This window comes from Geotrypetes seraphini, chromosome 11 (assembly GCF_902459505.1).
Source record: "Geotrypetes seraphini chromosome 11, aGeoSer1.1, whole genome shotgun sequence".
NCBI classification, from domain to species: domain Eukaryota; kingdom Metazoa; phylum Chordata; class Amphibia; order Gymnophiona; family Dermophiidae; genus Geotrypetes; species Geotrypetes seraphini.
Genome location: NC_047094.1, coordinates 56,335,130 through 56,351,845, shown reverse-complemented (window position 1 = coordinate 56,351,845; position 16,716 = coordinate 56,335,130). Strand labels below are relative to the sequence as shown.

Below are 16,716 nucleotides of genomic sequence, written 5' to 3'. Positions count from 1 at the left end.
GGATGCTTGGGCAAAGAGCTATACTGGAGATACAGGAGGAGTGCCAGCCAATAGGACCACCTGTTAATCAGTTTCTCTATCTCCGCCTGCTGGTAGATGTGTGCTATCCCATTGGTCTCTGGATTCATCTGCTGCGTCTAAAGGAAAGAAAATTAACAGGTAAGAATATAATTTTTCCTTACTCTTTGAAGCTCATAGAGCCTATATTTTTAAATCTCAAAGATCACCCTATGCATATAATATCATTAAATACAAACGGTTTTAAACAACCCTATGAAAAGAAATAAAGTACTAGGCTATTTTTTTTTTTATTTTTTTTTTTTTTTTTTTACAAAAGACTCACAAATTATGCTGAAACTAAAAGATTGGGTAATGGCATTTCTGGTACAATAAGTGAGACATTCTAGACAACAGGGTTATTTCACCATACTCGCATGGACTGCAGAAGGAATCCACTCTGGATTTTTCACTCTGCCTCCAGTGTACTTCACAGTAGAGAATGACACGGTGAAAAAATTGGTCCCCGTCACCGCCCCGTCCCCGTCTCACCATCCCCGTCACCGCCCCGTCCCCGTCTCACCATCCCCGTCACCGCCCCGTCCCCGTCTCACCATCCTCTTCACCGCCCCGTCACCGCCACTGCCACCCCATTCACCGCCCCGTCACCGCCACTGCAATCCCATTCACTTTTCTTTATTTACGTATAAAGGAAACATTCTTTAAAACTTTAAAACTTAGTTAAATATTAGTTAATAACTATACAAAAACAAAACACGCAGAGAAAAAATTAATTAATATAAATTCTCAAAACTGACACATTTTGATCACTAAATTTAAAATAGTTATTTTTCATACAGTTTTTCAATCACTAATCTTCCACCACCCCTGGGGCTAGCAATGCAAAAACAAACACGACATGTACTTTAAATGCTGCCGTGATTAGCATAGTGACCGCGGCTACGGCTGCAAGTCTCCCCTCCCCCCAGCGATCACGGCAGGAGGGCACCCAACCCCTCCTGTAGACCCCCCCAACGGCCCTCCCGACAATCGCAGCAGAAGGGTACCCAACCCCTCCTGCCGGTCCTCCCAATGGCCTCCCCTAAGATCGCCGGCAGGAGGGTACCCAACCCCTCCTGCTGGACCCCCCCCCCAACGAACCCTCCCACCCCGGAACCCCCTTAGTCTTACTTTCCAAGTTGGACCGGACGGCTCCTCACACGTATGGCCAGCAGGCTTGCCTCCGTCCAAATGAGGCGGGCCCGCCCCTACCCTGCCCAACCCACAGGATCCTAGGGCCTGATTGGTCTAGGCACCTAAAGCCACTCCCGCTATAGGAGGGGCCTTAGGTGCTTGGGCCAATCAGGCCCTAGGATCCTGTGGGTTAGGCAGGGGAGGGGAGGGGCGGGCCCGCCTCATTTGGACGGAGGCAGGCCTGCTGGTCAGACGAGCGAGGAGCTGTCCGGTCCAACTTGGAAAGTAAGACTAAGGGGGTTCCGGGGTGGGAGGGTTCGTTGGGGGGGGGTCCAGCAGGAGGGGTTGGGTACCCTCCTGCCGGCGATCTTAGGGGAGGCCATTGGGAGGACCGGCAGGAGGGGTTGGGTACCCTTCTGCTGCGATTGTCGGGAGGGCCGTTGGGGGGGTCTACAGGAGGGGTTGGGTGCCCTCCTGCCGTGATCGCTGGGGGGAGGGGAGACTTGCAGCCGTAGTAGCGGTTCCTAGAAGGGGGTACATTGGCCCGCGGGGACAAACCTGTTCACCGTTTCCGCGGTCGGTGAATGGCCTTGTCCCCGTCACCGCAGCGACTGCTAGTTTTCTTCTCCGTTTTCGGCGGTGACCCGCGGCTTAAATGCGGTGGCCGCGGGTAAACCGTCACCGTGTCATTCTCTACTTCACAGATCAGCTTAGCGTCCTCTAGCAGTGTTTCCTTCTGCATGCATGGCTACATCTGTGTATGTTCTGCTTTCCTCAGTTTTATTATTTTACTTCGACATAGTTTCATCCCCTTTGTGGGTATTTTCGCGTCTACAGCAATTTGTGAATTCACAGAATTCAGTCTGTAGTTGACAGGCTGATCCCTTCTGGGTACCTATTGGCCAGTCTGTATAGTAATTCTTGGAGCTAGAGAGTTGCACAGGGACAGAAATCAAACCCGTCCCCACCCATCCCCAGTAGAATCAAATCAGTCCCTGCTGGAGTCAAATCTGTCTGAATTAAAGGCTCTGGTAGAGATCCATTTACAAATAAGCAGACACTTCATTAATTTGGAAATATTAATTGGGAAAAATACATACTTTGCAAACAGGTTTCTACCAGAGCCTCTAATGTAAATATAAATACTCAGCAGATGAGGACCTCCAAGCTGTCAACTGAGGACTTCCTCTGCAGTTGGCTGGGGGTTCCTTTTGCCAAGCTTGGCAGGCAGCAGTAGCATCCCAGAGTCACAGATGCTGGCACCTCAGTGGCTCATGGATGCTGCCAGCGACTGCAGCGTTTGGTAGAGGGGAGTTCTGGCCGTCTCTAGATGAGGTCCTCTGCTGGCAGTAATTGGGGATCCCCACCAGCCACAGCAAGGGTCAGCAAGTACTTCAACACTGTTGAAATAAAACCAGAAATGCATTTAGAAACATGATGGCAGATAAAGACCATCTAGTCTGCCCATCCGCAGTAACTATTATCTCTTTCTCTCTCCGAGAGATCCCAAGTGCCTATCCCAGGCCCTTTTGAATTCAGACAAAAGGGCCTGGGTGTCTGCACCACCTCTTCTTGGAGACTGTTCCATGCATCTACCACCCTTTCTGTAAAAAAAGTATTTCCTTAGATTACTCCGGAGCCTATCGCATCCTAACTTCATCCTATGCCCTCTCATTTCAGTTTCCTTTTAAATGAAAGAGATTAGACTCGTGCTCATTTACATTACGTAGGTATTTAAATGTCTCTATCATATCTCCCCTCCCGCCTTTCCTCCAAAGTATACAGATTGAGATCTTTAAGTCTGTCCCCATAAGCCTTATGATGAAGACCACATACCATTTTAGTAGTTTTCTTCTGGACCGACTCCATCCTTTTTTATCTTTTTGAAGGTGCAGCCTCCAAAATTGTACACAATATTCTAAATGAGGTCTCACCAAAGTCTTATACAGGGGCATCAATACCTCACTTTTCCTACTAGCCATACCTCTTCCTATACAACCTAGCATCCTTCTAGCTTTCACCGTCACCTTTTCAACCTGTTTGGCCACCTTAAGATCATCACATACAATCACACCCAAGTCCCTCTCTTCTGTCGTGCAAATAAGCTCTTCCCTCCCTAATCTGTATCGTTCCCTCAGGTTTTTGCAGCCCAAATGCATGACTTGCATTTCTTATCATTAAATTTTAGCTGCCAAATTTCAGACCATTCTTCAAGCTTCGCCAGATCTTTCTTCATGTTATTCACAACATCCTGCGTGTCTACAATACAATACAATACAAAGACATCTGCTATATACATTTCCCAAAGCTAACATATTTTAGTCAATAAATTAGAGAGTTGCGCGGGGACAGAAATCCCATCCGTCCCCGCGAGGAATCCCTCCGTCCCCACCCGTCCCCGCGTGGAATCCCCTACGTCCCCGCCCGTCCCCGTGAGGAATCCCCTACGTCCCCGCCCGTCCCTATAAACTACAGAAATAGTTATTTCATTTAATTATGCTACTGAATTAAAGGCTCTGGTAGAAACCCATTTAAAAATAAGCAAAAAGACTTTATTAATTTGGAAATATTAATTGGGAAGAATACATACTTTGTAAACGGGTTTCTACCAGAGCCTCTAATGTTTATAAATTTTTATCAACACAACTAATATACTACTTTATCCTTAAGCAAAAAAAAAAAAGAATTTTTTTCCTACCTTTATTGCCTGGTTTCTGCTTTCTTCATGTTCTCATTCAATTCCTTCCATCCACTGCCTCTCTTCTCTCTGTGTCTTCCATTTGCTCTGTTACTGTGCCTCTCCCTTTCTCCCCCCTCCCAAATTGGTCTGGTACCCATCTTTTTCCCTCCGCTCCCCCCATAGTCTGGCACCTCTGTCTTCTTCCCTGCCAGCGTCTTCTTCCCATTCCCTCTTCCCCATTTCCTTTCAGTGTCCTTCTCCCCCACCATCTTCCCCATGTCCTGTCAGGCAGCATCCTTCTCCCCCCTCTGCCTTCCCCATGTCCTTTCAGCGGCCTTCTCCCCCCTCTGTCTTCCCCATGTCCTTTCAGCGGCCTTCTCCCCCCTCTGTCTTCCCCATGTCCTTTCAGCGGCCTTCTTCACCCCTGTTTTCCCCATGTCCTTTCAGTGGCATTCTCCACCCCTTTGTCTTCCCCAGTGCTTTTAGGGTCCTTCCCCCCCCTCCTCCCGTTTACCCCATGTCCTTTCAGCGTTCTTTTCCACCCCTTTGTCTTCCCCAGTGCTTTCAGCGGCCTTCTACCCCCTTAAGCGTCTTTTCTTCTCCACTCCACCTTTCCTCCCTCCCTGCCTCCACCTTTGTGGCGCTTTTGCACCCGACCGACAACAGAACAGGCCCGGTCGGACAAATCTCCCTGTCCTGTAGTCGCGAATCTAAATTACCTTCTTACAGCAGCTGGAGTAGTGAAGCTGCTGTAAGAGGTAATTTAGATTCGCGGCTACATGGCAGGGAGATTTGTCGGCGGGCCTGTTGTCGGTCGATCGGGGGACCTGACCGGCTGTGCACATTCTCCGGGGCGGACCGCCCCCTCCCCCCTCTTTCGTATGCCATTGCCTTCTCCCTACCTGCCCTGCCGCACACAGCCGACCGGAAGTCTTCCTGATGTCAGCGCTGACGTCGGAGGAAGGGAGGGCTTTGCTTAAGCCCTCCCTCCGACGTCAGCGCTGACATCGGGAAGATTTCCGTTCGGCTGTGTGCTGCGACAGGGCAGGTAAGGAGAAGGAGACTACCCTCGCGGCTCAAGTGCACTGCGATCCAACCCCGCAGGAACCCCGCGACCCTAGGGGGCGTCCCCACGGGATACCCGCGACCCTAGGGGGCGTTCCCACGGGATCCCCGTGACCCAAAGGGGGAACCCGCGGGATTCCCGTCATCCCCGTTCCTGTGCAGCTCTCTACAATAAATTCAGGTTTTTACCTTTGTTGTCTGGATACTTATTTTTCCATCAAGTTGATCCAGGTTTCTTTTTCCCACTTTCCCCGTCTTCTGTTTATTCTTCAGTTGCTGTCCATTGTTTCCTCCTACTATGGTCCAGCATTTATCCCTTTCTCATTTTTTGCCCCTGCCCACCAGCCCCATGCCCAACATTTCTCCTTCTGCCACATTTTTCCCTTCATTCCCTTCACTACCTTGTGCAGCATTCCTCCCTCTTGCATCCCTTTCAATCTGTCCTACTGTTCCCTTTCCACCACAACATTTCTCCCTCTCATCTTTTTCTTCCCTATCATCTGTACCTCCCTCCCTATGACCAAAAAGTCTCCTATTTCTTCCATTCCCTATGTACACAATCTCTTTCCCTCTCACAGACACACTCAAGTCCAATTCTCCCTTTCTATTCCTTCCCCCCACCTTAGCATCTCTTTCTCTCCCTTCCTCTCTCCCAAGTTTATGCCTTGTGTCCAAAAAGCAAAAACGCACTCAGTCCCTCCCTTCTGTGTCCCGCGTTTGGGCCTCCCCCCCACGTCCAAACGTGCTTCCTCCTAATTACAACGTGTGCTTGCCCGCTCACTTCCTCCCTCCTTTTCTGCCCCCCCCTCCTACAAGACTGTACCTCTCCCAATGTCAGAGCTGCACTTCTTCGCAGGGCAGCGGGCCCTGCACATGGCTGATGCAAAGCCTTTCCTCCGATGAGAGCTCTGACGTTGGGGGAAGACTTCTGGGTCGGCTACGTGGGACCACTGCAGGAGGGCAGGAAAAGAAGATGAGCCACTCGCCTTGAGCTGCCTCCAACCACGACCCAAGGGGGCGTCCCCACGGAATTCCCATTGTCCCCGTTCCCATGCAGCTCTCTACTTGAGCTCAGGGCTGTCCCTAAAGTTGTCTCAACATCCGCTAAGTGGGAGTCGAGCACAGACTGTTAGGTGTTCTTAGGGGTCTCAACGGTGTCCCACAGCATGCCGGCTGCATTTTCACGCCTCCACTCATCCTGGTGCGCATACGGTGTCTGCAGTGGTGGAGGCATTGTCAGACAGTGGAGTCTGACTGGCAGCCTGAAGATCACCTTGGAGAGAAGGCTTTTCCAGGAGTGAAGCAGTGAATTTTAGTCAGCTTCTGACTCGGAGCTAGAAGCAGGTGCAGCCCAGTACTAACAGGCTCTCATAGCGATTTTGAAAAGTTAATTTTGAGGGGTTTTCTGTATTTTCAAGTGTTCCCTCACCTGAAAAATCCTAAAATCGACATTTTTTTTTTTTTTGGGGGGGAAGTGTTTGTTTTAGCTCGTTTTTGGCACGAATTCGGTGCTGGCAGCCATCTTGGATTTTTAGCCATCTTTTTTTCATCTTTCTGCTTCTTCAAAGCTCGTTTTTTTGCTAGGAAACTTTCTGGGATGGAGTCCTCAGGATCTCCTCATGTGAACTCATGCAAAGTTTGCACAAATTTAGCACTTTTTGAGCATCCTTGAGCCACGTGTCGCATGGTGCGTCGGGGGGTCGGTAGTTATCAGATCTGCTTCCCCCTCAAAGGAGCAGTGATTCCACACTCGGCTAGCCCAGTGGGGCAGCTGCCATTGCTTTTAGGGCTTAACTCGGCTGGTTTTTCAGGCAGTCTGGCAGCAGACCCTCCGTAGCCTAAGAAACGCAAGTCTAAGTCATCTAAGGGTGACTCTATGCCCCAGGAACATGATATATTTTCTCACTTTATGAAATTTTTGTGGTCTAAATTTCAGACCAGAGGTTCTGTTGCTGGAAGTTCTCTGTCACCATCTGGGTGCGTAGGGGTGCCCTTGGGGAGCTCCCCTCCTCCACCTGTATCTCTTTTGACTCCTGTTCTAGAGGATCCGGCAGCTGATCCTGACTTCTCTGATCCTTTGTTTGATAGTGCAGCCCTTCCTGGATTGGGGGATCTGGACTTGGGTACTGGATCTGCGGATCCCTTAGGGGCTCCGGATCCTGGTGATGATCTGACTGTGCTATGCTTATTTTTAACTTTGCAGCTTTGCCTGATCTGATTGCTGAATCTTTGCAGGAATTGAACTTGGTGCCAGCCAGCTACTTCCTCTTCTTCTTCTTCTCCCTGGCTTTGCAATGTGCGCTCGCAATCTGCGACCTTTTCTTGGCATCCAGATATGAGTTGTATGGTCTCTGAGCAGTTTGACTTTCCAGAATGTCTTTTGAGAAATGCTAGGGCTATGTCCCATTTGTATCCTATGGTGCAGGAGTGTCGGTAGCTTCTGGGACAGCCCAAGGTGGATTCCTTGGTGGCTCAGGTGACTAGGTGCACCTCTCTTCCCAGTGGTGGGGGAGTGGTGTTTAAGATTATGCAGGACCATCATATGGATGTGATTATCACACCCCACCATGATAAATCGCCTTTTTAAAAGGGAAAGGGATTGGGACTTGTATGCCACCTTTTTGTAGTTTTAGAATCACACTCAATGTGGTTTACATACAGGTACTTCAAGCATTTTCCCGTTCTGTTCTGGTGGGCTCACAATCTATCTTGTGTACCTGGGGGCAGTGGAAGATTGTGACTTGCCCAGGGTCACAAGGAGCAGCGCAGGGTTTGAACCCATAACATCAGAGGCTGTAGCTGTAACCACCAAATAGGGGCCTATATTGTTTACCTTATTAACTCGGCTAAGATTCAATAGCCTTAAAATAAATTGCACTGAAACAGAATCCTTCCTTGCAATGAGCAAGTAATTAAAGCAGGCCCAGATCACTTCATTTCACTTCACCTCACCTTCAAGTCTCCCATTAAGCATTAAAAAAATAAATAAATAACATTTTCTAGAAAAATATTTATTTTTTGCTGCTTTCTTTAGTTGGGGAAAATTATAAAGATACCCCCCATTTTTTATTTTTTACTTGTACTAAAAATTGGCCTGTGCTATTATTAGCGCATGGGGTTCCCCACGTGCTGAGGCCACTTTTAGTGTGGCTGTAAAATGCCCACATTTCAAATTTCCTGAATTAATGGACAATTAGTATATGGCCGGTCATTAGCATGGGAGCCCTTATCACTACCTACTTTCTAGGTAATAAGGACTCCCATGCTAATTAGTTAGTACGCAGTGATATAGCTTCACTAACCAATTAGCACATTGTATGCCTACTCTGTTCCCAAAAATGCCCCCACACTAAAAAATAAAATCTTTTTTTTTTAGCATTTGGGTAGCACATAACAACCATGGGACGCCTGGGTTAGAAAGTTCAGTGATCAAAGTGTCTTACGAAGAGAATAAGGAGTAATCAATACAGAAATATAAGCAGAGGTGCCAACATGTGGTATCTTTTAGTCACTGATGTGGTATGGGTTGTCTGATAAAGTTTGCCTCTTTGTAGACCATATCAATGGGATAGATGCCCCCGATGTGCATAAAACATGAGTTAGGGACCTAGTAAAGCTTGAAAAATGGTCCAGAATCTTGCAGCTAAGATTTAATACTAAAAAAATGCAGAGTCATGCATTTGGGCTGCAAAACCAAACAGAGTGATGATGGTTATGATATAAGTACTTCTGTGCACGAAGGAGGAACAGCACTTGGGTGTCGTCATACGTGATAATCTTAAAGTAGAAAAAGTGATGGCAAAAGCCAGAAGGGTGCTTGAATGAGTACAGAGAGGAATGGCAAACAGGGAAATGGGAGGTGATGAGGTCTCACCAGAGGCTTATACAGAGGCATTATTTAGAATACCATTTACAGTTCTGGAGACCACATCTTCAAAAAGGGGTGAGAGACTGTATGTGATTTCAAGAAAGTTTGGGACAAATACATGGGATCTCTATGGGAGAGGAAGAGAGATGGTATGGATAGGCAGATTGGATTGGCGATATGATTTTTATCGGCGTTAATATTTCTTGCCCACCTCTTGTGATGGCCCTGCTTCTTAGTGATGAATACAGAATGTACTCTAAGGATCTGTTTTCCACCTCTAGAAGCAAGGTGGATTTGATTTAAATCACAGGTCAGAAAGACTTAATTTAAATCATGGTTTTCTACAAGAAAGAATTATTCTTGCTGGTATCTTATATAATAAAACTCTAAGCGTGCATGCGCACTTAAGAGTTTTGTGATTCCTGGCTCTGTGAGGTGTGCCTCCGTGCCGAATTCGATTTTCGAACACGGAGGCAGGCCAGAACACGGAGCAACTCCCCCCCTCGCCGTCACTCACCGCCAGAGTGCCGCCTCACTGCTGCCGCTGATTCGGAGGGGGGGCACAGGCGTACCAGCCAGCATCTTCTTCCCACCCTCTTGCCTGTTCACCCGCCCGCCGCGGCTCCTCTCTCGAACCGCACTAGGCGGGGATCGAGAGAGGAGCTGCGGCGTCGGCTTTGAACTAAAAATGAACTTTGAAAGCGGGCCGGGGACCACAGCCAGCCGCTGATCGCCTCCACGAGCGAAGTGAGGAGCCGGCCCGGGCGGCGCAGTGTCCATGCCCGACCCCGGCTCTGCCTAGCGCTGGCTGCACGGCCGAGCTGCTGCCGTTGCTGCTCCGCGCAACCCCGGCCTCCTCCTCCCACAAATGTGTGCGCACAGATGGGCAGGCGGCCCACAGACAACAGGCTGCCGAAGCCGGAAACGCACGAAGCTTCCCCAGGGGGGAGGTGAACAGCAAGCGACAGCGAGGAGGGAGTGGGAGCAGGCCACAGAGGCTGTCGGTGCCTGCAGGCCGCGGCGGCTTCAGGCGGATGTTGGTGGAGGGCAGACAAAAAAGAACAGAGGTAAGGGTTGCTGCTGGATGGGAAGAGGTGCTGATGGACGGGGGGGGCAAAAAAAGGAAGGAGGCCTACTGCTGGACAGGGGGAGTAGAAAAGAGTTGCTGCTGGACAGGGGGGGGCAGAAAAAGGAAGGGAGGCCTACTGCTGGACAGGGGGAGTAGAAAAGAGGTGCTGCTGGACAGGGGGGGCAGAAAAAGGAAGGGAGGCCTACTGCTGGACAGGGGGGAACATAAAAGAGGTACTGCTGGACAGAGGGAGAGGTGCTGATGGACCGGGGGGGGGCAAAAAAAGGAAGGGAGGCCTACTGCTGGTCAGGGGGGAGCAAAAAAGGTGCTTCTGGACAGGGAAAAGAGGTGCTGAGGGACCGGGGGAGGCAAAAAAAGGAAGGGAGGCCTACTGCTGGACAGGGGGAGCAAAAAAGAGGTGCTGCTGGACAGGGGGGAGTTAAAACAAAGGGAGAAGGGCTGCTGCTGGATAAGGGGACCAGTGAAGGGGTGGTGGTGGACACAGGGGAAGAAAAGGGAAGGGAGAATGGACAGGGGGAGCAGGCAAGGGGTGGACAGCTGAGGAAAAAGAAAGACAGAAATAAAATAAATACAGAAACAGGCTAAGGAGAGAGAGAGAAAGAAAGAAATACAGACACACACACATATTCTAGCACCTGTTAATGTAACGGGCTATAAGACTAGAAAGAAAGACAGACAGACATATATTCTAGCACCCGTTAATGTAACGGGCTATAAGACTAGTAATCTTAATATTTACAATCAGATGAAGGTTTCAGTTTTTGAAAAATAACTTTTCAGATTAGTTTTTCAGTGAGGTGGACTGTCTCCAGTTTAAAAGGTTAATCATTCATATGATGGCAAATCAAAAATTAAAAGCAATTGTTAAATTACGCAGTAATCGGAATAGAACTACCGAAATGCAACATATTCGTTCAACGCCTATTGGATAGTTCATCCATGCACAATGCAGCACTCGGCCTTTAGCCAGGTGGCAGCCATGAGATCAGAAACATGGATGCTCATTGCAGGATTACACCAAGTCAACTCTGACTTGGTTCTATCCTGCTTCTCTGGTTTGGCTCTAGAGCTGTGTACTGCAAACTGTGTACCGCGGCAGATTCCAAGTGTGCCGTGAGATGCCAGTAAGGAGGAGAGGCACTGGCTGACTGCTTACAGGATGTGCCTCTCGTGGTGAGAATTATATAGATATGTCACTCGTTGTTTGAGTATATCAAGATATATTCCTAAATGCCTTTTAAAACTTTTTTAGAACTTTTTCTTATGTCTAAATAGAATTTCAATTCATTTAATGTTATTATATGTGTGGACCTTCGGACTGCATCCGGGCACTTTGCTACCGGTTGCTATACACACACATCTCCCCATTTTTTTCCCCTCAGCATCCCTCTTGTAAACAGATATAAATGTGCTATTAATATTTCTTTACAACATTATACAGGATATGAAAGAAGAAAAAGAGCATATTCTTTAAATGTTGACCATGCAGTACCATACTCAAATCATTATGGTGTATTTTGACTAATATGAGTCCTTTTTTATTGGATATGGTCAGATTTGTATAGATTGGCCTTTAAAAAATACAACAAAGTAAGTATTTCCATGAGAATTGTTTCTTTATACCTACCTCTTCCTATAATACGAGAAGCTATATTTTTGGGAAAAACCTTATTCTGTAATAGCTAATTGTTCAACAAGAAATTTTTAAAAATTGACTTCTTATAACGCAACAGTAAGCTATTTTTCTATTCTCTTTGCCAGGCATCTGAAGAGGCCTCCCTTCGAGCTTTGGAAAGTCTGATGACAGAGTTTTTCCACAATTGTACAACTAATGAACGAAAACGTGAAATAGGTAAATTCAAGAAGGAAAGGAATTTTTTTTTTTTTGCAGAAAATATTTTGGGCTTCTTCCTTTCCTTATAGGATGCTTCATAATTTATGATTTGATCTCTGTTGGGTTCTTGTTTCCATATAATTACCACTATATATTTCTTTGGGAGCCAAATGTTTAACTTATGGCTTCTTTACAAAGCTGCGCGAGCGGCTGCCGCATAGCAATAGCCCCGAAGCCCTTTAAATCTCTATGGGCTTCGGGGCCATTAGCGCAGAGCAGCTGCTAGCGCGGCTTTGTAAAAGAGGTCGTTAGTATCTTAACCAGTGTACTTCAGAGTTAGGTCACCAGCAACCTCCATGGAAGTGTACATATGAATTATATAATCTGGTTGCAAACATTGAAAGAAACGTCTAGAGATTTTAAGAGAAGAACTTTTAAGTATGTGCAGTAGCAGACTCACAAAACACTAATTGCTGCATTTATTTTAGTTTCTTCTGTTCTGAGGACGGTTGTTTTCATCAAACTTCTTTAATTTTAATGCTTAAAACTTATCCTCCCATCCATTCTGTTTGTCTCACATGTGTGTAACCTCTTTTTTTATTATTTATTTATTTATAACTTTCAAATACAATTCACAAGAATAAATCTTGCTAAGTGAAACACAGGAAAGAAAATTATTCAAAGTAAAAAATCATATAATATCCATATCTTAATGTCCTTTCTTAATCCACAATAATAATGGGGGTAGTCATCGTATATATAAGGAGAAATTAATTACATAATCAATTGGGGAAAGAGCTTAGCATGAATCAACGACTAAATTAATCTAAACAATCCCCTTTCCAATCATTCCTTGATGATTTTCTTGATATCTAGAAACTGTTTCAAATGTTCTGGAGAATAAAATGTATATTTAACACCCAAGTACCTAACCAGGCTCTTACAGGAATGTGCAAGAAGAAATGTAGCTCTCAACTTAATTATCTCTTGACGTAATAAAAGAAAATCCTTTCTTCGCTCCTGATGTGTGTAACTTCTTATTGATTCTTTTTTTAGTTCAGTTTCTTTGCTGCTTTTGAATAAATTGAGAAAAAATTCATTCATTCAATTTTCTATACCATTACAGATAATCACAAACAAAAAACCAACAAAATAGTAATGAGGACCATTAAAATACAACCAAGTGCATAAACAGTACAAAAACAGATATGATGAAACTATAATAATAATAAATTTTTTTTAAAAAATGATACCGCCCGGAAAGGATCTTACTCGCTATTATTTACCCTCTTGTTTCTATGTTTTTAAATCCTAATATGCCCCTGGTTTCAATTTTGGTTTTGTTTGTATTGTTTTTCTGTTCTTTCCAACCCAACAGAATTTTGGAAATAAATTTTACATAAGTGTTTAAAGAATTGTTGCTGGGGGGTGGAGGGGGAGACCAAAATAACACTCTGAAAATTTTAATAGAGTGGGATCAAATTTGACATGAAGGAAAAATTGGTAAAGACACATCAAGTTTGAAAATGGACCAGTTGGGACCAAAGGTTCTAAAGAAATAGTTCCCTAAAAAGGCCCAAGCACTTCTATGAGAGAAGCAGTACTAGCTTCTGTAGCATTTAAACAGTGTTCTCTCCAGGGCCTTTTAGCCGGGCGCACCACCCAGCTAATTTAGATGACCGCCCGGCGAATCCTTCTGCTGCCGCTGATGCTCTTTCCCGGGCTGACTCTCGCCGAAAATTTTGTTTGATGCCTGCCTTTTTTTTTGGCAGCATGCTTTTACTTGCTACGGGCCTTCCTCGTTGCCGGGTCCTGCCTACTTTCTGTTTCCGCGAAGGCAGAACCCGGCAGCGAGGAAGGCCCGAAGCAAGTAAAAGCAGTAAGTTGTAAGCTTCCCTCCGGGGCTCTAACGTGTCCGTGCCGGCTTCCCTTCTCTTCCCTCCCCACCACAGGACGCAACTTCCGGTTTCGAAGAGAAGGGAAGCCGGCACGCACACGTTAGAGCCCCGGAGGGAAGCTTACAACTTCCTCGCTGCTGGGTCCTGCCTTCACGGAAACAGAAAGTAGGCAGGACCGGCAACGAGGAAGGCCCGAAGCCTAGTAAAAGCAGCAAGTTGTAGCTTCCTCCGTCGCTGACCAATGAAAGATAGGTCAGCGATGGAGGGAAGCTTACAACTTGCCTAGCGACTCTACCGAGGGGTTTGTGAGCTGGGAGGGATGGGAAGAGAAATGCTGCTGCTGCTGCACCGAATAGGGGAGGGGAGGGGGAAGAGAAATATTCTGCTGCTGCACCCATTTTGGGGGGAAGGGAAGAGAAATGTTGCTGCTGCACCCAATTTTTTGGGGGGAAGAGAAAAGCTGCTGATGCACCCAATTGGGGAGGGGAGGAGGGGAAGAGACGTGCTGCAGCAGCACCCAATTGGGGAGGGGAAGGGGGATGAGAAGTGCTGCTGCAGCAGCACCCAATTGGGGAGAAAGAGGGGAGAAGGAAGACCAGGGAAGGAAGAGGAGAGGCAAGAGACACCAAGACCATGGGAGGGAGGGAAAGGAAAGGAGCTACCAGACTATGGGGGGAGGAGGGAGATGCCAGGGCATGGGGGGAGAGAAGGGAAGGAGATAGAGATGCCATACCATGGGGTGGAGTGGGAAGGAAAGGAGAAGAGAGATTCCAGAGCATAGGGGAGGGGGTGAAGCTGAATTGAATCATGTACAAAGGAGAGAAAGGGCACAGGATATACAGTTTATTGAAGGGACATAGAAAGAGGGAAGATGCCATATGGAACAGAGAAAGGGCAGACACTGGATGGAAAGGGCAGAGAGGGTGGACAGTGGATGCAAGGGGCAGAGAGAGGATGGACAGAAGATGGTAGGGAGAGAGAGAGGGCAGGGGCTGGATGGAAGGGGCAAATAGAGGACAGATGTTGCATGGAAGGGAGCGAGGACAAACGCTGAAAGAAGAGAGCGAAGAGAAGATGATTAAAGCAGAAACGACAAAAGGTAGGTCAGGACAGGATACCATAACAGCAGGGGTGCCCAAATGGTCGATCGCGATCAACCAGTAGATTGCAAAGGCAATGCGAGTCAATTGCATTACCTTTGCAATCTTTTTCTTCCTGCCTCCCTGAGCCAGGCCAGGCGCGTACAAGTGCCAGACTCACAAGACTTCACCTCCGACGTCAATTCTGACATCGGAGAGGTAGTTCTGGGCCAGCCAATCGCTGCCTGGCTGGCCTGGAACTTCCTCTCCGATGTTAGAATTGACGTCAGAAGTGAAGTCTTGTGAGTCCGGCGCTTGTACATGCCTGGCCTAGCTCAGGGAAGCAGCAGGGAGAAATCGGCATGGTGGCTTAGGGGGTAGGGAAAGAATCGGGGAAGTGGAGAAATCGGTGCGATGGCTTGGGGGGGCAGGGGGAGAGAGAAAGAAAGACAGGCAGGGGGAGAGAGAGAGAGAGAGAGAAAGAAAGGCAGAAATAAAGAGGGGGTAGGGGGAGAGAGAAACAGGCAGTCAGGGGGGAGAGGGAAAGAAAGAAAAGGGAAGTGGCAGAAAGAAAGAAATATTGGATTTACAGTCAGAAGAAGGAAGTGCAACCAGAGACTCATGAAATCACCAGACAAAAAGGTAGGAAAAATTATTTTATTTTCAATTTAGTGATCAAAATGTGTCTGTTTTGAGAATTTATATCTGCTGTCTATATTTTGCACTATGGCCCCCTTTTACTAAACCGCAATAGCGGTTTTTAGCGCAGAGAGCTTATGAGCATCGAGAGCAGTGCAGGGCATTCAGCGCATCTCCCTGCGCTAAAAACCGCTATTGTGGTTTAGTAAAAAGGGAGGGGGTATATTTGTCTATTTTTGTATAGTTGTTCCTGAGGTGACATTGCATAAAGTCATCTGCCTTGACCTCTTTGAAAACCCACGGAATATAAATGACTAGTATTTTAGCCCGTTACATTAACGGGTGCTAGAATATATGTCTGTCTGTCTTTATTTCTGTCTCTCTCTCCCTCCCGCTGTCTTTCTTTCTGTCTGTCTCTGTCTCTGTCCCTGGCCCCCTTTGTTTGTCTTTCTGTGTATCTCCCTGCCCCTGTGTCTTTCTTCTTTTCTTTCTGTCTCCCTTCCTCCCGCTGTCTGTCTCTCTGTCTTGCTATCTATCTGTCTCTCTCGCTGCCTCCTATGCAGCAGCATTTCTCTTCCACCACTTCCCTGTGCAGCAGCCAAAGCAGCATTCCCTCCCCATCCATTTCCCTCCCCCCACACCACTTCCCTGTGCAGCAGCAGTAGCGTTTCCTCTACCCCCCTTTCCTTTCCCGCGGTCTGTCCGGTTCCCTTAGTCCCTTACCGCCCCCCCCCCTTCCCTTCCCACGGTCCTGACTACGAACCTGGCGATTCCAGCAGTGTGTGCAGCAGTCTTCACACGCTGCTTCGGGTCCTTCTACTGCCCTGATTTACTCTGGCATGTCCCTGATGACATCATCAGAGATGCGGCAGAGCAAATAAGGGCAGTAGAAGGGTCCGAAGTAGCGTGTGAAGACTGCTGCACACGCTGCTGGAATCGCCAGGTTCGTAGTCGGGACTGCGGGAAGGGAAGGGGGGCGGCAAAGGACTCGGGTCCTGGGTGGCGAGGTCAGCGCAAGAGCCGGGGCGGAAAGTTGCTGGGCTCCTCGGGTCTGTCGCGGAGGCCGGGCCGACTCCGTTTCTCAGTTCGTCCCGGGGAGGGGGGGGGTGGGCACGAGGCGCTCTTTGTGCCCCAGCCCTTCGGAGGGTGCGTATGAGTAGCCGAGAGGCCTAGGCGGTGATAGGGGCTGCGGCGGCCGTCTTTGAGTGACACCAACTCTCGCTTCTCCTTTTCTGTCATTCCCGGACCGCTGCCCCGCGCCCTCTGACGACTATGGTACACTTTTATTTTCCCCCTCTGTGGCTGCCTCTAAATGTCCCACCACTGAACGCGCCTGTCACGTCTCTAGCGCACCTTCGGATACGTAGTAAGC

At 47.8% G+C, this 16,716-nt stretch overlaps 1 protein-coding gene across 1 annotated transcript in view; it reads left to right on the top strand.

The window, feature by feature from the left end:
• Positions 1–16,716, top strand: part of XPO6 (exportin 6) — a 231,999-nt gene that overhangs the window by 36,581 nt on the left and 178,702 nt on the right. Inside the window, 1 exon segment of the mRNA XM_033963538.1 lies at positions 11,656–11,746. Within this exon segment, the coding sequence (XP_033819429.1) occupies positions 11,656–11,746 (91 nt within the window).